The sequence below is a fragment of the Agelaius tricolor genome, unplaced genomic scaffold (assembly GCF_023055355.1).
Source record: "Agelaius tricolor isolate 1412-34295 unplaced genomic scaffold, bAgeTri1.0.p SCAF_24, whole genome shotgun sequence".
Taxonomy (NCBI): Eukaryota; Metazoa; Chordata; class Aves; order Passeriformes; family Icteridae; genus Agelaius; species Agelaius tricolor.
Window position 1 is genome coordinate 3,129,392 of NW_027269284.1, and position 23,351 is coordinate 3,152,742.

The window sequence follows — 23,351 nt, forward strand, 5'->3', positions numbered from 1 at the left end:
GGTGGAATCAGCATCCCTAGAAGTGTTCAAAAGCCAGGGAGATGTGGTGCCAAGGGACATGGCTTAGCGGACACCTGGCAGTGCTGGGTTAACAGTTGGAGTTGATGATCTTGGAGGCCTTTTCCAGCCTTAAGGATTTTGTGATTCCCACTGGAGGAGAAGCCTGTTTTCTCATTAAGTGTTTCACACATGATAATTTCTACCATTTTTCATAAGCAGAGCTAATAAATACCTTGAGAAGTAATTTCTTTTCTGCACTTCAATGCGGGTTAAATGGTTGAGCAGTAAATACAAGCAAGCCCTTTGCCCTCCACCATTCCCCTGCTGCCTGCTCTCTTCTGCCCCTGTCGCTCTCCAACACCCCCATTTTTGGGGTTTGAGGTATTTTCTTTCATTTTTGCCATAGCTGTATCACCCCCATCTAGGGTGCACTGGCTTCCCCACCAAATCTCAAAATCTGATCCTCAGGATCACTGATACCCCCAGAGGTGCTCCAAGCAAACTTGAAGGTGGAAAGCAAAGGGGACAGGAGGACTGCAGGTGCTTCAGTGACTAGCACCACAGCAGGTTTCCCTAGGAAAAAAAAAATCCATGTTTTAAGCCTCTAAGGATGCCTTATTTGCCAGCAGCAAATAAAAAAAAAATGAACAAACAACAAAATAACCCCTAAAGTTAACCACTGAAGACAGCCCCTGCTGGAAACAAGCTGAGCATATTTTCTTTAGTTGACTAATTCTTGTTTAGCCTTTGAAGGCTGATGCCATAAAACTGACAATCCAATTACAATTTCCAGGCTGAAAGGATGGCTTCTAATTATATTGTTTTCCATCATTGCACGAAAGAGTGGATTAATGCTGTATGATTTCATTCCCTGTACAAAATCAGATCTTGGCATTCTCAAGTGTTTTATAAAAGACACATTAAATAAATTATTAACTGTGTTTTTGCAACAGAAATGGGCTGTACCATAAATAGGACAAATTGAAAAATAAGGATCTGCTGCTCTTTCAATGCACAAGGAATGAGGATGACATGGTGCATACTGAGTAAAATGGCACCAATTTAAAAATGGAAAGAAAGCTCAGGTGACTTTTTGAGGTGTGGGAGTGGCAGCTTGACTTCCAGCAGGACTTTGGGAAAGTCCCTGGGCCAAGGGGAGGGAGATTGCAGCTCCAGGCAGAGCCAGCCAAGCTGCCCTGCAGGCAGGTGAGGGTGCCCAAGTTTGTGCTCTGACCAGGAGAGGTCAGTGATCAAACATGCCTGAAATGTCACCATTTCAGAGGTTCTGCTGTCTTTGCCCTGTTTCTTACATGTTCCCCAAGCTCTGGATTCTACCACACGTCTAAACTTTGGGATGTGGATATGGATCTTGCCCCAGATTCCATGTTTCAGGACAGGGCAGAGCCACAGTCTAGGCTGGCATCTGTGAGTTTGGGTTGGATTTACATCCAAGTCATCTATACTCTGGGGAAGAAAAAAATTTAGTGTCTGTCTTGAACAAACATAACGGTTGCCAACAGAAAGATAAATAAAATACGCTCAGTTAAACGAGTGAAATGACTGGAGGCTCAATCTCCTGCTATTGCTTCTCCTCCTTGTAGCCAGGGCTCCAGTCAGTAATCAGACTGCCAGTCTGAAAGCAGAACAAGGGAGGAGAGGGTGGCCTTGAGCAAGGCACCATCCCTTGGGGTACAGATCCTTCAGAGACACTTGCACAGGCACCCAGCTGCCTCCACACACACAGCAGCTGTCCCCAGGCACAGCTCCTGGCCTACAAGAGCCCCGGCAGCCTCTTCCATGCAAGGGCTGCCACTTCAGACCTCAAATCAGGGAATCACAGAATGGCTTGGGTGTGGTATTTTCTGGGCCCACCATCATTGGGAGGAATGATGAATCTGACTCCATGTTCTTAGAGGGCTAATTTATTATTTTATGATCTATGTTATATTAAAGAATGCTATATTAAAACTATGCTAAAGAAGAGAGAACAGATACAGACAAAAGGTTAAAAGATACTAATGAAAACTCGTGACTCCTTCTAGAGTCCTGACACGGCCTGACTGTGATTGGTCATTAAGTTAAAGCAATTCACATGAAACCAATCAAACAACCACCTGTTGCATAAACAATCTCCAATCACATTCCAAAGCAGCAAAACACAGGAGAAGCAATCAGATAATATTGCTTTCCTTTTTCTCTGAGGCTTCTCAGCTTTCCAGGAGAAAAATCCTGGGCAAGGGGATTTTTCCAGAAAATGTGCTGGTGACAGTTTGGGTTGGAAGGGACTTCAGATCATTCTGTCCCACCCCCCTGCCTTGGGAAGGGACACTTCCCACAAGAATGGGTTGGTTCCAACTAAACCCAGCTGGCCCTGAGGACACAGCTGACCCATAGCCCTGGAGGTCACAGAGCCTGGTGGACATAGCAGCACAGAGGATGCTTCTCTCCCAAGGAGCAAACAAAGTGGAGAAAAAAAGTAAAGTCAGAGTTGCTAAGCCCTTGGACAAACAGTCTGAGCCCTTTCTTGCCTGTTTTAAAAGGAAGGCAGGTATTTCTCTAAGGCAGGTCCCATTTGACTGCCAAAGCCACACAATTCAGACAACATAAAGCAAGAGAAGCAAGAAGACATTTCAACATCATGAGTGTAGTGAGAACACCATGAGAAAACCAGGCAGGCTCTTTAACACATCTCTACAACTCATACAAACAGATATGATCATAAATCAATCAAACACAGAAAAAGAATAAAGTGGCAGTGGTTTGCTTCCATCTTTTATTTCTCCAGCACACTTTGAGCTGAGTTCAGAGCAGGAGCCAAACCCACGTTTTGGAGTCAAAACCTGCCACCTAAAGAGCACAACAGCAAACGGAAAGGAGCAGGCTGGGAGGCTGGTGGGGTTTTTTAAAGCAACTATCTCATAATGTTACAGGTGTGCTGGAAGCTATAAATTTGCTGTGCTGCCTTTTACAGCAACAAAACAGGTTTTAAGAGACCCTCAATTATGTATCTGCACAGCACAGACATCGTTACAGGATACTGCTCCTGCTCCAGCACCAACACTACTCTGTGGTTGCTCATTACAGCACAGAAACACAGGTTTACTCCCAGTCCTAGAAATTTATGTAGCTTTGTAAACAGAGAGGCATCTCTTGCCTTTTCTTTTGAGATCATGTCACTGCTGCAGTAATAAAGTTAGATTTAATGAGAGTTTTTGGATGTTCTGAGTGGCAGAGAATTGTCTGAGTCTGAGTCCTGTGAGTGAGCTATGGATGGTCAGCAGGTCCAACAAATGTCAGGAGGGACCTGGAGCTACCAAAAAAAAAAACCCACAAAAACCACATTAAAAAAAAAAAAAAACAGAAAACAAACAAACAAAACCCCAAAAAACCCAAACAAACCAAACCAACAAAAAACAAACAAACACACCATACACACACACATCAAACAAACAAACAAAACACAACCGTGGTGCTGCTGTCATCTTATTGCAAAAGTTCCATACCTTCTTGGTGATTTCTCATGGGCATCTCCTCACAGCACTGACTCCTTTTTCTTCATAGCACAACCAACAAACTCTAACTCTCCTCACTCAGCTAACCCACTCTTTTATAGCACTCATCCTTATTGGACACAGCTGTGGCCTGTTAAGGGCAGGGCTGTTCCTAATCTTTGGTGATTAGTACAGCTGCAACTCCTCAGGTGTGAGATTGCCTTCTGCACCATCTTGATTTTCTTACATTCTATCCCCCCACGTGGTGCAACTCTGAGCAATCTCCCTGAGTTTTTTTAACTTGAGCAAAACTCTCAGATTCCACTTCTAGGAAAATATCTTGTTTGAACATCAAGTTCAAGTAGGACAAGCTGACAAATATCCTTAGAAAACTGAGTTGCAGCATTTCTGAGTCAAGAAATTTTCCAAAATTGCTGGCATTGATTTCAGATCAATTCAACACTAAACCAGATTCGCAGAGATACAAAGAGAGCTCTGTGAGGTGTTACTTCAGATGAAGTAACCTCTCCCTAGCAATGGAACCTAACAGGCTTTAATTCCTGTATCATAGAATCACCTCCATCACACATTCAGTCACAGGGCTCTGAGGCTCATCATAGACCCCAGGCAGGAAAGGAGGAAGTGGCAGATAATTTCAGGATTGTGCATTATTTATTTACCCTACATTATGGAATACCTCACCCCCACCACTCACCTCAGTCAGCCTCTGTGAAGGGTCCTCAGAGCCTTGGGCTGCACAGAGCAAAGGCTGGATGCAAATCAAACAGCAATTCCCAAATATGCTCTTGCCTGTAGCCTTAATTTAACTGCACCACCCTCTGCTGGGGTATAATCTCTGATAGAGAAATACAGTTTTAACCCCTTATTCAATAACTCAGGAAAAATAATTATTTAGCAATATGGCCAACAGCACAAACCTAATTTAATTGCTACTTGGAGTGCTGCAAGTTGATGGCCAAGACTTTTTGGGGTTTTTTTTTGCTGTTAAAATTTCTGTGGAAAACATCCAACCTGTACTCTTCCCTCTTCACCAGCTATTTCTAGTCATCCCAAAGCTAGAGGCTGTCCCAGCACTCCCAGCCTTGCACAGATGCTCCAGGAGGAGCAGCCCACTGTGTACAACACCCAGAACCTGCTGCTGCCAGGTATCCAGAGCAGCAGCACAGCTCCTTCTGCCACCCTCCAGGATCACCTGCAGGCTCCTGCCCATGGTGTGACAGACCCTCCCAGGAAAAGCTGTCATCTAATCCTGACCAGCACCAGGCAGTGGGAAAAGGAAGGCAGAGGTAAACTGAGCAAATAGTTATGTTGGAGCACAAGATTTAATTCCACACTTTCAGCAATATTAAGACTTTGGACCCCACAAGTTGGGCATTGCCTTGAAACCACCAGCACAGAAGGCAGTCTGAAGTTCTTATTGAAATGTATTTCTCATGGCTCAGATCCTGGCATTTTCTGGCCCAGTTTGCATTGACACCTGGCTGCTACCAGGGAATACAGCCACTAGAAAATGTTAGGGATCATCCAGAACCAAGTATTGTCCAGTAAGAGGAAAAAGCCCAAGGGGCTCTACATCCTTCTCTTTTTGTTGAAGAAAATCAGCGTGGCAATAAATTTCCCTGACCAAAATGAACTTACAGAATTCATCTCTCAAAAGTCAAAGTGATTTATGGATTGACACCACTGTCAAGTGTAGATCAAGAAACACAAAAATGACTATTGCACAAAATATGGAAACCAACATTGGCAGCATTTCTCTTGCACATAAAAACTCCCTGGGTTATACCGGGTTATAGTTATATAGGTTATTCTAACTACTAGGTTATAAAGTAACAACTGCTTTAAGGCTCAACACTAATTTAAGTTTTGCCTTTAAAAAAAGAATAAATAAACAATTTTCCAGATCACTCAAAATATTTATCCACAAGAACATATGGTACTAAACAGATGTGAACTTTTTCCAAAGAGATGCTGTCATTAATTAGTGATATTTGTCAAGTGCACATTTTTAGGCAGCAAGAAAAAACTGTGCAAAGCAAACCTTTCTATCAAAGGACAGGGTCCTTCTCCATTCTGAGGTGACATCAGTGCCAGGTTAGCACAAACTGCTGCCCAGGCTGGAGCAGATCCAGCAGCTGCTGAGGGACAGCCCTGGACACTGCTGCAAACCTCAGAACCAGGGCTGAATTGCTAAACCCAGCCTCAGACCTCAAGACAGAAGGAAACACTTCCTCAGGATACAGCAATCACTGGAGTTTATAGCTCTCTTCTGAAATAGCTGGTGCCTCTAAAGGAGCTTCCAAAGAGCAATCCCTAGCAGGAAACTCCCTCCACCTCAGCTGTCCTGGAAGAGCATCTGTTACAGGGATGGAATTCAGGCAGTTCATCACAGAGCACTGCCCATCCCAAAGGGCAGCAGCACAGCACTGCCATGAGCTACTCTGATTATCAGGCTCATAAGAACCCTGCCTGCAGCTCCCTGACACTCAGTGCTGAGGAACTGCACTCTTGCACAGACTGAGACAATTTAGCAGTGCTATGTCTCTAAAGGGCACCCGTCATTTTGCTCCAGATTAAAACAAGCACCACCAGAAAACTGAGCAGATCTAGTAAAAAAACCCCTTCTCTGCTGTCATAGGCTCTATCAAATGATGTACTGCTCAATGCTGCTTTCAGCTGTCCAGTGACAGGGTGTCAGGTTCATTTCAGCAAATCATGCCAAGGTGAACAATGCAGCACCTGCTCTCTGTGTCCCAAGGCTGGAGCACCTGGCTGGTGCCAGACCATACATCAAGTGCATGAATCCACCTTTAGTGTGCACAGATGTGACCTGTACCTTATGCACCTCACCAGGGCTTAGCTCTAGGAGCTGCAAATGTCAGTACTGACACACCTGCTTGCTTCAGGAAGAGAAATTCCACAGGGATTTATTTGAGTAGGGAAAACCAAGAACAGTTTTAAATAAATAACAACACGGGTTTTTGTAACAGCACCTTTATAGGAGACAAGGTTAGCTTTAAACAAGTGCCAGGTTACATGAACTTTCAGTCCTCTACATAAAGCAATCTGGGGTTTAATCCATCCTGATGAAACTTGCAACACTGATAGACACAATACTTGGGCTATATCCACAGTAAAAAAAAAAGAGGGGTATCCATTACGGTGCTGGGAGTGGTTAACAAGAAAGTTATTATGTTCTTTTCTAGAGAATAATAATTGTTCTCCACTATGTCCCATTGTTACTTAGATTTCAGAATACAAGCAGTGCAATGCTAGTTAAGATAAAGTGGAAATTAGGGTAGTCAGCTAAAGACCAAATCATCTTCATAGTTACAGACAATTTTGAGTACATATTTTGCATGTGAAATTATATTAATTTTTATCAGTAACAATTCCATTTTATACACAACAAACAGAATTCCTTGGCAGTAGAGGACTGCACTGTGCAGGGCTAATCAGCCTTGAAGAGAAAGTCTGGACCTCAGGCATATCCAGCTATGTGGATCAACACCAATCCCTCCAGATCCAGCAGCTTTGGTTTAATGGACGGAAACTTTGGCCTATTGTTCAAAGGTACGGTACTGGCCAGCAACCAACGAGCAGGACTGGACTTCTTAAAAATAAACCAAGATGTGGTATGTGCATAAAGTCAGTGCCTTGATCCTTAAAAGCAGCTCTACAAGCAGCTTCACCTTAAAAAGAGGCAGTGCTTAAGTTACAAAAGATTTTGTTTATGATGACCGAAGAAACGGCTCTGCTTCAGGAATTCAAAGGATGGATCAGATTTAGTAGTAGATTTATTAATTTGCTGTGATTTACAACAGGGTGACAATGTCTGAAACAAGGAGATACCAAAACAGGTTTAGCCAGGAGGTTTATGGCTTCCCAGTCAAATTCATTGACCAATGTCAAGACATTGGGGCAACTGAAGATTAGCAGACATAAGATAAGCGGAGGCCAGGTGCTGCACTGGTGTTTTGGAGAAAGTATTCCAAAGTGTCTTCTCTTACAGCAATTTCCTTTTCTCAAACTCCTGCAAAGAGCACACAGATGTCACCAGCAGGGAAAACAGAAAATGCTTCTATTATTCTTTTCTATTTCAAATTACTTTGTATGTATCTTAGGAAACGTGATGTTAAGAATTAAAAATTCGTATTAAAAATTAAAATATAAAAAGCATAAAGTGTGCAAGTTAGGGGGAAAGGAAACTGAGCATTCTCCCACCTCACATTAACAAGCCAGCTCTGGAAAGCCAGACTGTAGTCACTGCCAGACTGAAATGCTGTCAAGGAACCATTTGCTCCTAGAAACAGCATTAACAGGCTTGAAAAACACCAATTCTGCATCAGAACTGTAGTAGAATCCTTACAGTAAAGGACTCAAGCCAGGGAAGCAACAAAATCAAGGTTTTCATTTCAGTAAAGAAAAAGCACAACAAAAGAAGGGAAGAATCCCACAGCAGCCTGTGGAGATGCTGTACTATACAGTCACCACAGGAAACAAAAAATACCTAACAGAGCTGAATTATGCATCTCCTCCATGCTGTGAAGCAATCCCCTTTTTTGGATATGAATTAAGTAAAATGCAAATAATCCCATTCCACACCTCAGTTTATCAGCAGCATATATTCAACCATAACTCTGAATTATATGCCAAGGCTCTCCTTCCTCAAATACCCTATTTAGAAATAATGTTGTCATATTTTACATTAATTCAGGCTCTTTGCATCCAGAAAACAATTTCAACAAGTAGCTACACTTGAAACAGAATGTAATCTCTTCTCTATTCTGCTAATTTACTTTTCTATAAAACAATATTAAATAAAACTGTGTGCACATATCTTTTATGCAGTAATTTTAACTTGTCCAGCCAAGAGAGTTCTTATGTTTAAGCAAGTTCACAGCAGCAGAGTATTTGAGTAGGAGATGGACTCCCAGCTCATATTCCCTCAGAAGTGGCTCCTTGCTCTAGATGAGCCAATGCCTGAGGAACCAACCTTGTAGATGGTGCTGCCCAGCTGGGCAGGGGACATGCTGACCACAACCCCTGCACTCTGGAGGGCTGCAATCTTCTCCTTGGCTCCCCCCTTTCCCCCAGCAATGATGGCTCCAGCGTGGCCCATCCGCCGGCCAGGAGGAGCTGTCAGGCCAGCTATGAAGGACACCACTGGCTTGGCATTGGGGCCCTGGAAGAGATAAATGTGTTATGTGGAAGAGGGTGAGAGGAAAAGCAGTTCCAGGTGGCAAACCGCTCATTTTGTTAATCTTTATTTTGTTTATTTTTTATTTAAATTGTTCATTTTTTGTTTAAATATCAACTCGCCAGGCAAAGTTATTAAACAGCTCACACTGGACAAAGAAGTGTGGAGTACCTCCTCTCCTGATAATCATCATAAACCAGAAGCAAACAAACTTTAAATCTTTCTACAGACCATGTATACTACAAAAAAAAAAAAAAAAAAATCACTACAAATATTGTCACAGGAATAAAATTCCAAAGTTGACAATGCTCTCCCCTTCACAGAACCACAGAACATGGCTGGAAAGACCTCTAAGATTGAATCCAACCTCAACAACACTCTTAATTTCAACTCTTTTTCTTTAAAAAACCCATGACTGTGTTTTTTGTAAATAGAGATGAAACTGAAATGAGTTTTCCTTGGTGTGGCAAAAGAACCTGGCTAACTATAAAGGGTCTGGAAGCATGGTCTTTTAAGACTTACAGAATTATTTTCTTTTAAAAATGCTGCTGCATCTTCTTCAGCATTTCCTCCAATCTCCCCAATCAATATGATCCCCTCAGTGTGAGGATCCTTCAGGAAGACATCGAGGCAGTCAATAAAATTAGTTCCATTGAAGGGATCACCTCCAATACCTACAAAAAATATTAAAACCACAAGAGAAGAGTAACTCAGGATAAAGATATTGCACTTACAATTGAATTTTAGAAGTAAATTTCAGCATGAGGAGTATTCCCACAGGCTCATAAGACAGGCAGCTCTGAAGGCTGTACCCAAGTCAGAGCATGTCAAATTCCTGCTCCAAATACCTCCCCCACAATTCACACAAAGCTTTGATATCTGAGTGTTCATCTTTCAAACCATCAACAAAATGTTATGAACACAGCAGGACCAAGATGCCAACTCCAGAATTTTGGTGTACAAAAACTATATTTACTTAACATACCCAACTAAATGCCTAAGAATGCCCTAATCCTTTAGAACTAAACTTCTTGGGACAGTCTGTTTCCAAATTGACAACGTATTTGCTGGCAGTTCTCTGTTCAAAGCTGGTCTTAAGGCTTTTATTAACCTGATGTGGAAATCAGAGAAGAGCTGTACTCTTCACAGCACACAGGGATCTCACTTCTCAACACAACTGCCATTCAGCAAATTCTACACTTGCAAAAAAGGAATTCTTTTGGATGTACACTTGTGAAGGAAAAGCAGATTAGTCTAGGTCCAAGAGGCTGATTCTGAGGGAACCTACCAACACAAAAAGACTGCCCCAACCCAACTTGTGTTGTCTGATGAACAGCTTCGTACGTCAGGGTTCCAGATCTTGACACAATACCTTGAGGAAAGAAAAGAAGATAAACTTACCACTAACACAGCACATAACTAGAGGCAGCTGTTCTCATAGTAATGAAAATCACCTCAGTAAACAACATGAGATTCCAGGTTCTCCAGCTGTCCTTGCCAAAACACTCTGTAAGATTATTTCTGTACTCTTTCTTGGTTTTCCTCTTTTGACACTTAACTGAGAATGGACTAAAGCTGCCCAGAAAATAAATAATATTTTTGTCATGATAAAGCCTTACCAGGAAAGAAAACTGAAAAGCAAATAAAAGAAAATACTTCTTATCTTGTATGTCAGTAGCTGATGCACTGGACTTGAAACAGAGCTGCAGCTGAACAGTTAACAAAATAATTCTGTATTAATCACATCCCCAGTATGGCCAGGCACACAAATATCTTCCAGAACAGGAAAATGCTGCACAAATGCAAGTTATCACTATTAAGGTATTTGTTGCTTCTCTACAGAACACACCTGGCATTTACATGACAATGTTACAAGAGACCCAGTTTTAAATTCAGGGTGGAAGTTAGCACAGAACTTTGAGCAGGGGCAAAATATTTGCATGGCTTTTTGTTCATTTTTCAAGTCGAGACTTCTGTTAGTACTACAAAAGGAAGGGTTTTCAGGAAAAACAGACACCATCTTCCATCTATTTCAAGCCATATAACAAGGAATATAATGCATAGATTGCATGAACAGAGGAGGAAATACACCACTAGACTAAGAACCTTAGTTTTATCAACTATTTACACTGTTGGCCAGCTCAGATGTGTTCTAGCACAGGGTTTTTTCCTTGCTATGTTTGAAAAGGCCTCCCTGTTTACCACTAAGATCAGATTGCCTCAGAGAAGCTACAGATGAAAGTCCAAAGACTGTGGCTATTTTTATACCTTGCATCACAGTATATTCACTTAATTATTGGATGCCTCACAGTAATAGAAAGCTGGAGAACACATCACCATAGGTCACACGTTAGATGAAACTGGGAGGGTGGCAAATCCACATTTTTATTCCTGGATTCTTGGATCACCATTGAAAACATTTCCAGCAATGGCAGAGCTACTGGATTCAAGATGTTGAATATTCTTTTGCACTCGATGTGCCTTGCATTCAGATTCTAATAACTTGTGGCTGCAACACATTTCTTGTATATATTTAGAAAATCAGAACAGAACTTTGATTCAGAAGGGAGTTTAGAGCAACACTGGCTGATGTTCCCTTTTACACTCATAGAGCAATGTCTCTGGTTTTTATAAAGGGCATAATTGCAGCCATTTGGTTTTTCAATTCCAGGTTTATGGGTATTGTGAAAGCTGGAGGTGGAACATGAGTGCTAACACATCCTCCAGCATTCCTTAGGTGCAGTCTAGTCTCAAGACAGAAGTGGTTACATAGCAGAGGGAGCTCCTCATGCTAAGAAAATGCACTGAGTCCCTGTAGTTCAACAGCATTGAACAGGCTTTCCCACAATAAACACATTTTCCATCACAAACAAAGGTAATGCTGCAAAGGGTACTACTGTGACCAAGTGAAACTGGTTACCTTGGTGACAGGCAACAGCAGCATGTGCAATATTTCTGAAGCTCTACCTACGTACAAATGGACATTTCAGAAGAAATTTCTCTACAGCTCCTGAACTGCATTATTTGAAAATAAAAAAAATCAAGTTGTTATATCTATAGTTTACAACAAGGAGCTAACAGAAGTCAGGACAAGAGACTTGCACATGTGTAACTCACACACACAGGGTGTGTAACTCATCACACACAGGGGCTGTGACCAACATTGCTTATGAACAAGTCACTGCCTTCCTGCCCTTTACCACACTGCCTGAATATTGGGTATATTTGTCACTTCCACTTGTGATGGTTTCATAGTTGTCTAAATTATGTTATTAACTTGTCTGTAGTCTCTTCTCTTTGGTGTAGTACTGAGATCACTAGAAGAGTAGGATCCCAGTCCCAAGCAGCCAAGCTGTTGGAAGGAATAATGTTGGAGAGCTTAGTGCTCTCAAATCCCAAGAAAAATGAAGTTTCCTCAAGGCTTTCCTTTGAAGATACCAAGTCAATCACATTACCTACAGGAATCTGCAATTGCTTTGTCTTCACCATCAGCACCCAGTGTCTACTATGGAAGAATTCCAGATTTGGGCCTTCAGGATTGATAATGCTAAAATTCATGTACAAACTGAGGACAGACAAGCTGTCCCACAGTATTCTCAACTCTCTCCAGGGCAGGATGTGCCATGCCTCGCAAGGAAAAACACTAGAGCACCAAACTTGTGTTTTAGATGACGCATAAATATTCAAAAACTCACCAATTCTTCCCTTCTTGTGAATGTGACCAGGCATGATACCAATTTTACATTCTCCAGGCTAAGGAAAGAGTGGGAGAAGTCAGATGGACCATTCAAAGCAGCACTAGGAACAGTTCAGCCTTGGAGCAAAGGCAGAGCTCACTTACATTGATGACCCCGGGGCAGTTGGGGCCCACCAGGCGGGTCTTGTTCTGCCGCAGCAGCCGGTGTTTGACGCGCACCATGTCCTGCTGGGGGATGCCCTCGGTGATGCACACCACCAGGGGCATCTCTGCATCGATGGCCTCGTTGATGGCAGCAGCAGCAAACGGGGGAGGGACGTAGATGACAGTGGCTGAAGCACCCGTTTGTTCTTTGGCCTGCAAGGGGCACGAGAAAAAACACGTCGTGCGTTTAGCGGGGCTGAAGAGAATTGACAACAAGGCATTTAAAATATATCCACTCTCAGGCATGAATTAAGGATGTGTCTGAATCAATTATAATCTCAGCAAGTGTTAAATTCCCTGAAGATGGGGCACAACCAGGGAACTGAGAACTGACCACTGTCTGGGAAGGATCTGCCCCGTGATCACCATCATGAATACTCTTACATAACAGATGATAAAAATTCACCATGCACAGCAGAATCAATCAGAAACTAGCTGCATTCATAAAGCAAGTGTAGCCAGGCTCTGTGAACTTCACAGTGAAAGCCAAACTGGTGCCTGAGCATCCTGAATGCTCCCTCTTTTACAAGGCTTCTGTTTCACTCTGTGCCCAGTGACATCCACAGCTCAAATATTGTGAGCAATGAAATAAGGAGCCCTTCAGCTTTAAACTCTGTGCCCTCCAGTCACTGCTGCAAATTACCTCCTTCACAGAATTAAACACAGGCAGACCTAGATGAGTTTTTCCCCCTTTCCCTGGAGAAATTCCTCCAACTAGATTGGTGCCATAGTCCAATGCCTGCTGGCTGTGAAAGGTGCCCTATGAGAGACAAAATAAGTAAAGTTAGAAGGCATGCAATAGCAAATAAACTTAACCAAAAACTTTGATGTTATCTATAATTCTGAAGGGCAATTTATGTCACTGAAATTTGCAGTAAGAAGGGAAGTTTTCACTACACATATATATATAATCAGATATTTTGGAGAGTGCATCCACATGTTTTAAATGCATTTGGAATATGCTAATATGCTCTCTTTGTTTTTCAATCATAGCACTGTAGTTTCATGCTCAAGGGTATTCTGTGTGTGCTGCTAACACACCTGCAGACACAGTTTCTTTCCCACATCAAGTCTGGCAGATGACAAACACTACAGTGACAAACACTACAGTGAAATAGAAATTAGCATGCTCATCCATGACTAGCTCATAGTTTTACAAAAGCAGCCTTCTCTACCTGCAAATGTGTAAAAGAGTGAATCTGAGAAAATTATTAAATATCCTAAAATAAGAAGAGAAATTTAGTTTATAGGCATTGATATTGAAATGGATTTGTGAAAGAAGCACTTTGAAAATGGGTAGGTTTTTGCAGGTTTTTTTTTGCAAATAGCCTTTTACAAGGAAACCCTTTCAGCTGTATACAATATAAAAAACAAAAATGAAATACACTATAATAGAGGTGACTCAAAATCAACTTTCAAGATTGTGCACAAGTATTTGGGCCAAAGAATGTCAACTACAGGGATCTTCCTGATGGTGAAGGAATTCCAGCTTCCTATCAGCACAGACAAAGGCAACATATAATCCATTTCATATATAACTATATTTTCTGAGCAATTAACTTTCTGACTGAAAGGCTGATAGAAAAAATAACTTCTAGCCATACCTGTTTGCCTGTAAAACCCTGACAGATAACCTTTGTGTTCTTGTTAACATACAGGTTTTTCCTGGATGCTGTGTAGGAGCAGTGTCGGACTCCATTCTGTTGAACTGGAGAGAAAAGAGAAAAGAGCACAAACCATTAATCCACTCCTTTGGTAGAGACTGAGTCAAAAAAGGTTCTACCAAGTAAGTGCATACCAATCAATGCTTGTATCAAAAAATCATGAGCAGCTCATGTTTTCAAAAGCAGCTCTGAAGCCTCATTCAGTGCTTGTCAGGCTAGGACATTAAACACCTGTAGCTCACCCTATTATGCCAATTACTCCATTTACTAGAAATTAGGAGAGGTTTCTCATATTGAGTACTCAATATCAGGATTCCTCCTGAGAGACAGAAATAATTTCTTAAGTACTGCTTTCATTTGCAAACAAACTCGTTTTTATCTTCTCAGACACTGTGCAAAGTGACAAAGCAGAGCTAAAATCCTGAGGCTGTTACAGCCCTGGTACTATGTGACACCTCCTGTGAACAGAGCACAGTCCAGAGCAGACAATGAGAGACACTGAGGAGCTCGAGGGTCCCTCAGCCCAGGAAAAACCTGATGCTATGTAAGACAGCAAGGGATCTTTTCCCAACAGATTGCTAGCTATGGCATCACATTTGGGCTCAAGAGGAAACACAGCTCTCCAGATACTCCACTAGAGTGATTTTCAATTTAGTTCTCACTGCTCTGGTGCTGAGAGAAGAAAACAAGACAACACAATTGTAGAAAAAGAGCACAGCGTGTGCTGGCAACAAAAAGCCAAGGGGAATGACTGCATCTGTGCTGAAGAGAAAGGAATGATGACAGCAAATGCACAGAATGTTATCACAGAAGAAAGCTTGAGATGAGAAAAGGCTTCTGGTATAAATAGGATGCACACCTACATTTATTGCCATATGCTTTTTCACACAGCACAGTTTTGAGGGGATCAGAACCAATTTATTCCCTGCAAGTGTTTGACATAGAAACCTTAATTTATACATAGAGTGACCCTGGGAAGGCACAATCCTAATACAGGATCTTCAATGTATAAATCAATATGTTACTATTTACTCCTTTAGCTCTTTTAAAACTTTAGCAAGAAAGTAAATAGTGCAGTTGAAATCAAAAAACAGATCCTGAATCATGGTCCCCAAAATATTCCATATACATACTCAGGCACATCTGAACAAGGGAATATTTTTTCCTTTTTCTCTTTTTAGGAAGGGAGTAAAAGCTTTTAAGGAGAAAAAAGCAAAAAAAAAAAAAAAAGTATCTTTATGATAATACACAGAATTTGGTAAGATGCATTATTAAATTATTATAAATACAGAATTTATACAGGTTAGTAAATCTGCAGAAACTTTTTAAGATCCACGTACACACACATTTCCATCAGAGCTTCAGGGCTCTCTCTTGCCAACTAAAGTTTAGTGCTACACTGCTTTTATGCTTCAGTTGTATTCAAAGGAGTGAACAGAAAAACCAAACCATGCCAGAAGCAGCCTACACACATCAGTGCTACTGCTAAACCTAAAGTCCTTACTCTGTTCTTAGAAAGTGCTGGCAAACCCAGGGTTTAACTCCAGCCACCTTCTGATGTTCTCTAAGGAGCTGCAGCAAATCCTCAACTTCACACAGACACAAAGTCAAACTCCATACAGAAAAGAACAGACTAGGATGCAGCAAACTTGTGAGCAAAGTGGCAAAAGTGCACTTGAGCTCAGTGACCTGCAGGGTTCCAACCTAAATCACCACAAATACTGCTGCAGAACTCGTTCTGCCAGGAAATACAAAGCAGTAACAGACAAAATCCATGTGAAATCCTTAGGAAAAGCTATAAAAAACCCAATTGTTTCCTGGGCTGCATCCAAGGCAGCATGGGCAGGGTTAGGGAGGGGGTTGTGCCCCTCTGCCCCACTCAGGTGAGACCCCACCTGCAGGGCTGTGTCCAGCTCTGGGACCCAGCACAGGAAGGACCTGGAGCTGCTGGAGTCAATCCAGAGGAGGGCAGGAAGCTGATGAGAGGGATGGAGCTATGAGGATGCTATGAGGGAAGACTAAGAGAATTGGGATTGCTCAGCCTAGAAAAGAGAAGCCTTTGGGGTGACTCAATTCCCTTCAGTACCTGAAGGGACCTAAGAGGAAAGATGGAACAAAACTATTGACAAGGGCATGTAATGACAGGACAAGGGGAAATGGCTTCAAAATGAAAGAGAGAACATTTAAACTGGATATTAGGAAAAACCCCTGTACTGTGAGGGTGCTGAGACCCTGGCACAGGTTGTCCAGAGCAGTGGCTGCCCCATCCCTGGAGTGTTTCAGGCCAGGCTGGATGGGGCTTGGAGCAACCTGATCTAGTGGAAGGTGTCCCTGCCCATGGCAGGGGGGTGGAACAAGATGATCTTCAAGGTCACCTTCCAACCCAAAGTATTTTGTGATTCTGTGATTTTATGAGAATATGTCTAAGGTTGAGATTTAATGAACAAGGCTACCAGGCTGGCTGTGGGAGGGGAGAGAGAAGCCACTGCTACAGAAGACAGCACAGGATGATCTTTGTCCTAGGCTGAGGACTTGGTCTTCTTAGGCAGGGCTGCAAGGCCCTGCACCTGAATCAACTCAAAGGCACATCTGGTGAAGAGCAGCCTGCCTCCAGCAAAGGAGAGGCAAAACAAAACCAGGAACAACTGGAATGCTGGTCAGGAGAGCAGGGAATTATCTGCCTGAGCCCAGCCACTCGGGCAATCCTTCACTGTCACAAGATGTGCCTGGTGACACCCAGCCCTGAGCACAGCAGAGGATGATATTCCCCTTGAGAAGGAGCTGTTACAGTCCTTACCACCAGCAAGGCCTTGGGGAGAACACTGCAGGCTTCCAGGAGAATGGCAATGACTGTTTGAAAATGGGCCTGCAAGGGGAAAGAACAAACAGGCAACATAAAGTGATCCAGACCTAAGTTTTACAGAGTCTGTGCCCAGCCACTGACAAATCCACCTGCCAAGAGAGGGATGCTTGCTGGCCACCTGTCTGTCACTGAGCAATTTCAGTACCTTGGAAAAAATAAAAATCACAGAATGGGTCAGGGATTACAGTCAGCTGGTCCAACCTCCCTGCTCAAGCAGGGTCATCCTACAGCACATTGCACAGGATTGTGTCCAGATGGTTCCTGAATATCTCCAGTGAGGGAGACTCCACAGTCTCTTTGTTGCTGACAAACTGACAAATTTATTTCTCTACACCTTACAGCAATTGCACGCTCCCAGTTCAACTGTTCATTCCAGATCTATTTTCAGATATTTATAACATTGCACAAAAATGTTTTTGAAAGCTTAAGTTTGCCAATCCTCCATTTTCAGAAGACAGCATTAATATATTTTTCAAGGATAAAAAGCTTTTGAGCATTTTCTAAACTACCAAAAAAAACCCCAAAACTTTAGGCACTGATATCTAAACAGCAGCTTAAAGTTTAAGCTTTGTATGGATTTACCCTTGAAAACCATGTGCTTCTTACATTACTGTATGGCCTTCCTTCAGAGAAAACACAGCTGGTTCAAAAATCCTGGCTATAGATTTGAGCCCTTTGCTGTCTCCAGAGGCAGGCAGCTTAGCATGGGCAAATGTCTGGAGAGCAATATATTTTTGAAGTGATTTATGGACAAAAACCCTCAAAATCACCTTGCAATCTCTGGGCTGGATGGGTCTGAGTTTCTGGGGTTTTTCAAATGGCTACAGCTCTGTACTTGTGCTCCTGCCCTGCCTGCAGCAGGCAAGGTTTGCCCCAGTTATCAGCAGAGGGGGAGCAGCAGGGCCATGGGGCAGGATGAGCTCCTGCTCCACGTGGCACAAACAGCAAGCCCTGGGTGCAAGCAGCTGGCAACTTCAATAGTTAAGACAGATACAAGATGAGAAGGAAACAGGTGGAAAGTGGAAATGGCATGCCCAAGTTCACAGCAGGTATGAGTCAGAAATAGAAGCCAAGTCTCAACTTCCACCCAGGACCTGCTTCACAACTTCCAAATCAATCCAGACAATTGATTTTCCTAACAAAAACAAAAATCTGGGTGCTTAGGTGTAAATGAATGCTGCTTCATGAAGACTGGAGGAAAAAAAAATTTAAAAATGTTCTTCAGCTGTGAACCAGCAAGGCCAAACCCATTGGTGATGCTATTTTAATGCTCACATCTAAATTACAGGCCAAGTTACAAAGGTGAAGGCTCCAGATGAAGTCCTAGAGCATAAGGACAAGTCTTATCAAATCCAACTCTTCCCAAAAGCACAGGGAAAATGTTACATTTCATCAAGTCAGAGTTCTAAGATAACATTACCATGTCCAACAGAGGCCTGTAACAGACCTTTAGCAAAGTATATTAAAAATAAAATAAGAGACTGGACAACCTTTCCCAGGCACAATGTTCATTTCTGCCCCACCCCTGTTCAGTTTGTGGTTTAAAAATAGAGCTATATACAAATAACAAGATTATTTATTTTGGCTTTTCAGTACTTTAACTTCTACTTAGCTAAAAAGTGAGATGTACTGTGGCAGGAGCCTACTTTGGCCCATTGTACAGAAAACCAGTTATGAAAAGAGCTCAAGTACCCAAGCCCTGCTGTCTCAGGGGAGATTTGAAAAGCAGTATCTAAATTTAGCAGTGGGGCATTAGCCTGTATATGGAACACCAGCTGTTTTAGAGTCAAGAAACCTTATTAGAAATTAAGGGACAGAGTCCCTCCAACACCACACACTGCTGCTGGCTCCTCTGGTATTTCCAGGCAACGAGGCCCCAGCCAAGAGCAGAACTCACTGCAGTACAAATAACTGAAAAATCCACCTCATTTACCTCTTAGGAAAAACATCTCACAATCCCAAGGCTCAAGCAGGACTTAAAGCTCACTTGTGCATTACAATTAACAAGGCTTTCTAGAAAAATACCCTCTTATTTATCATGGAGTCCAAACAGGAATTAACATGTTAAAAAGAAAACTGATCCATTTACAAGGTATGTTAAAGCACACAGGGTATTTAAATAACATTTACACTGAGCTTTCAGGCCCTCCTTGAGCAGCAACACCTCTCAGGCACAAATGTCATTTAAAACATTGCAACTCAAGCTACATTTCATGGAATCACAGAATGGTTTGGGTTGGAAGGGACCTTTAGAGGCCATCCAGTCCAAGCCCTTCTCTATTTGGGTTGTGCAAAGCAGGTGACAGCACAGATATTAAAGGCTGAATCTCTTCTTCATCCAAAATATGCAAAGCTCAAAACTTACTATTATCAGCACTTCATGTAAGATTTCCTATGGACATAAATCCAATCAAAGTGTCTCCTTCTTACCCATATTTACCCCAAACAAAAAAAAAAAAAAAGGACATTTGGAAGCTGAGGTAGCATCTGAGGCTGCTCATAAAACAAGCCCAGTATAAGAGGAAGGTGAAACAGCAGATTCCTCTCCACAATGACCTGAGCTGACACATTGCCAGAAGACTGAAATTCTTCCTCTACTGCTCTTTGAAATACCCACAGAACTTGGAGATGAAGGAAGATATTCCCTTTCTTTTCTATTACCTATTTAAGGAAAGAAGGGTAAGTGAAATTCTTCCTCTACTGCTCCTTGAAATAGTCACAGAACTTGGAGATGATGGAAGATACTCCTTTTCTTTTCTATAACCTATGTAAGGAAAGAAGAAAGCCTTAGAAATCACATTGGAGCTCCAATATAAGTGAGGAAAATGGAGGCCAGTGCAGGGGAAGCTCAGGGAAGAAAAGAAAAGAAAAGGGAGAAAAGAGAAAGAAAAAAAGAGGGAGAAAAGCACTTTATTTTCCATTGTATGAGGTATGAGGAGTGCTGCTTAAAAGGCTGCATCTTTCTTCCACATACACATCCCAGCCCCCCCTCTTTATCTCCCATCAGTGATGGGCCTTCAGCTTGCTCCTCAGAGCTCCTTTCAATGCTTTCTACAAGTTTAATTTACATTTTTATGACTATCTCTCCTTTCTCTGGCAACAAATGCAAGGCCTGAGGAAGACACAACAGGAACAGTTCTGGGGAGCTCCTGGCAGTGCAGAGGAGCATAACCCCATCCCCAGAGCTCAGCCCTGAAGTTATCAGTTACCTTAGCAGAGGATGACAAAGAAGCCTTCATGCTATTGAGGGATTGTTCAAAATATCCTTTGTTTAAGAGGATTGTGCACTCCAGGATTCCTGTTTATCAGTGCCCAGGTTCTCTTCTCTCACCCTCCCCCTGCCAAATTCCTGTTAAAACCCAGGTCTGTGACCATCAAATAGGAGTTGAGGAATTAAGTAAATTAATCAGGCTGCAAAGGGCAGATGCAATGCCTACACTACACCCACCACATTAAAACAAATCTACAACCAGTGGGAAATGGCATCCAGAAAAATTTCAGTTCTTTCAACACATCTCTCTTTCCTAATCAGTCTCTCCTCAACACAAATCCTGTACCTCCTGCAAGCCAAGCTGCTTTTCCCCAGGTACCCTCCACCAAGAATGGGAGCAGGTAAAGCTTTGTGAGCTTTCCTCCCCCCACACTGTTGATATAAAAACAATTAAGGAATTCTTCAGTTTGGGTTGTTATTTCTGCAGCAATCCTTTGCCAAGGTTACTCACATAATTACTGTAATCTTTTAATCTAAGAGCTCTCCAAAGCCTTCTAACACATCCAGGACATGGAACCCCTCATCCTGACTCTCCAGTCAGTTCAAGCACAGGTCTCTCTTGATTCTGTCCATACACCAGCTCTGAGCTGACCTTTGAACAGCACTCACCATTTATTGACAGATTTCATACTCCATTTCCACAGCTTCCTGATCTCAACCTTAGGGATACAAACCCTGCATGTTTCCTTCAGCAATGCACCAACAAAAACAAAGTTTGCATCTCTTTTTCAACAGAACACACTGGACACTCATGATTTCAAATCACTCAGAGAAGTAGATGTTAACTGTTAGGTGAAAATGTATGTGCAAAGCCCAAATTTAAGTTTTCAGGAGTCTTTAAAGGGTAAAGAGTATCAAACCAAAGATTTGCAATGAAGGACTATTTCATCTTGCAGGAGTTTCTGTAAAAGACTTCAGGAACAGCTGCAAAAAGACACTTCTTGAGCCACTTCCTCTTTTCTTTCACTTTTTCCTTTCTACCCCTCAAAATGACTCTTTTAATAACCATTCCCTGAATCCCTTACTGCTATTTGTAAAGGGAACAATGTGGGGTTTTAACACATAAAACTGCACTCAAGAGTAGCTTTGCTGGGAATATAAATAATACTAAAGTGGAAGGTGCTACATTCCCATCTGTTCCCCTCCATCAGAACCAATTCTTATTGGGCCCAGGGGAGCCAATTCAAAAAGCTGAAGTGGCAGAAATTAACAGCATAAATAGTTTTCTATTATCCTGCTTGTGGAGAACAAGAGGCAGGAATGGATATCCACCTGGACAGAAGGTGTGCCACAGGAACTACTCAGACCAGCCTGGGGTTGTAAGATCACATTACCTGACCTGCAAGTCACCATCCCAGCGAGACAAAAACACTTTATGTGCAGTCAAATGAAGTAGGTTTGAGTTTGTTCATTCATTTTCAGCTACAAGAACCACATTAATGCACAGATTTCTCTGTTTACATTCCTAGTGCCTGGGCATACCCACACTGATCTCACAGAGTGGTTTGGGTTGGAAAAGACCTTAAAGCTCATCTCGGTCCAACCCCTTGCCATAGGCAGGGACTCCTTCCACTAGACCAGGCTGCTCCAAGCCCCATCAACCTGGCCTTGAACATGTCCAGGGATGGGGCAGCCACAGCTTCTCTGGGAAACCTGTTCCAGTTTCCTCCCTGCAAAGAATTTCTTCCTAATATCCAATCTAAACTTACTCTCACTTTGAAGCCACTATCCTTTTTCTATCGCTATAAGTCTCCTTTTCAAGAGGATGCAGCCAAAGAAAAAGCACACTGGAAAGAAAAAAAAAAAAAAAAAAAAAAAAGGAGAAAAGCACTTTATTTTCCATTGTGATGTTCAGAACAACACATATTAAATGCTTCGAAGTACCAGTCTCAGACTGCTCGAATTCTTCAAAAAGGGAAATCTACAACCTTTTTCTTGGCAACAGAAAGAACTTTACCAGGCTGTGCTAAAACCACAGGGTAATTCACGGCCCTCCAGAGGCCTCCAGCCCCAGCTCTAGGAGCTCTCTCCGGCCCTTGCCCTTTGGAGCCTTTCCGGGGCTACAAGGCCGAGAAAACCTCCCGGTGCCCCCACACGTGCGGCCGCCCACCCTGCACGGGAAACTTCCCACCACATTTACAAACAGCACCCTCGCAGCCAGGCGTGCCCCTGCCCCGAGCGGGGCGATCCTGCCCCGCTCCCACCGCCCAGCGATGCAGGAGCAGCGCCGGGAGCAGCGCGGGTTCCCCCGGGCACAGCCCAGGTCCCGCCCCGCTGCCCGCGGGCCGAGCGCGCCCGGCCGCGCTCCGCCGTGACCTTGCCCGGCCCCTGCCCTGCCCGGCCCGGCCGGGCCCCGGCGCTGCCCGCGGCCCCCGCGGCGGGGCCGGGAGGGTTCGTCCCGGTACTCACGGCGGAGGAAGCGGCCGAGCAGGCGGGCGGCGGCGGGGCTGCAGCGAGACATCGTCCCCTCCGCAATGACGGCGGCGGCGGACCCGAGCTCGGCCCGCCCCGGCGGCGGAAGCGGCTCCGCGGGGCCTTCTGGGTGTTGTAGGCACGGGAGCCATGAGGGTGGGGAAGGGCTCCGGGATCAGCGAGTCCAAGCCGCCACCCGGCACCGCTACGGTACAGTGGTACAGGCGTCAGTCTGTCCTCAAACACCGCCAGGGACGGTGACTGCGGGGAGCTTTGGACTCCCTCAAAGGCAGGGAGGCTCTAGAGAGACCTCAGCAAATGAGGGCTGGGCAATCGCCAACCATGTGAGGTTCAACAGGGAAAGTGCCGGATTCTGCACCTGGGATGGAGCAGCCCTGGGTGTACGGACAGCCTGGGGAATGAGGGGCTGGAGAGCAGTGCCAGGGAAAGGCACCTGGGGCTCCTGGGCAGTGGGAAGTTGAAGGTGAGCCAGCAGTGCCCTGGCAGCCAGCAGGGACATCCCTGTGC

At 43.4% G+C, this 23,351-nt stretch overlaps 1 protein-coding gene across 1 annotated transcript; it reads right to left on the reverse strand.

Moving 5' to 3' along the window:
• Window positions 1–6,490: 6,490 nt before the first annotated feature.
• Window positions 6,491–22,939, reverse strand: SUCLG1 (succinate-CoA ligase GDP/ADP-forming subunit alpha). The gene is made up of 9 exons (XM_071447252.1): window positions 22,821–22,939; window positions 14,218–14,321; window positions 13,257–13,373; window positions 12,554–12,766; window positions 12,408–12,465; window positions 10,001–10,084; window positions 9,235–9,386; window positions 8,509–8,697; window positions 6,491–7,545 (listed from the first exon to the last, which is right to left on the reverse strand). Exons 1-9 carry the CDS (start codon window positions 22,870–22,872, stop codon window positions 7,519–7,521), a joined length of 996 nt encoding a protein of 331 aa, XP_071303353.1. The 5' UTR covers window positions 22,873–22,939; the 3' UTR covers window positions 6,491–7,518.
• Between the last annotated feature and the right edge of the window lie 412 nt (window positions 22,940–23,351).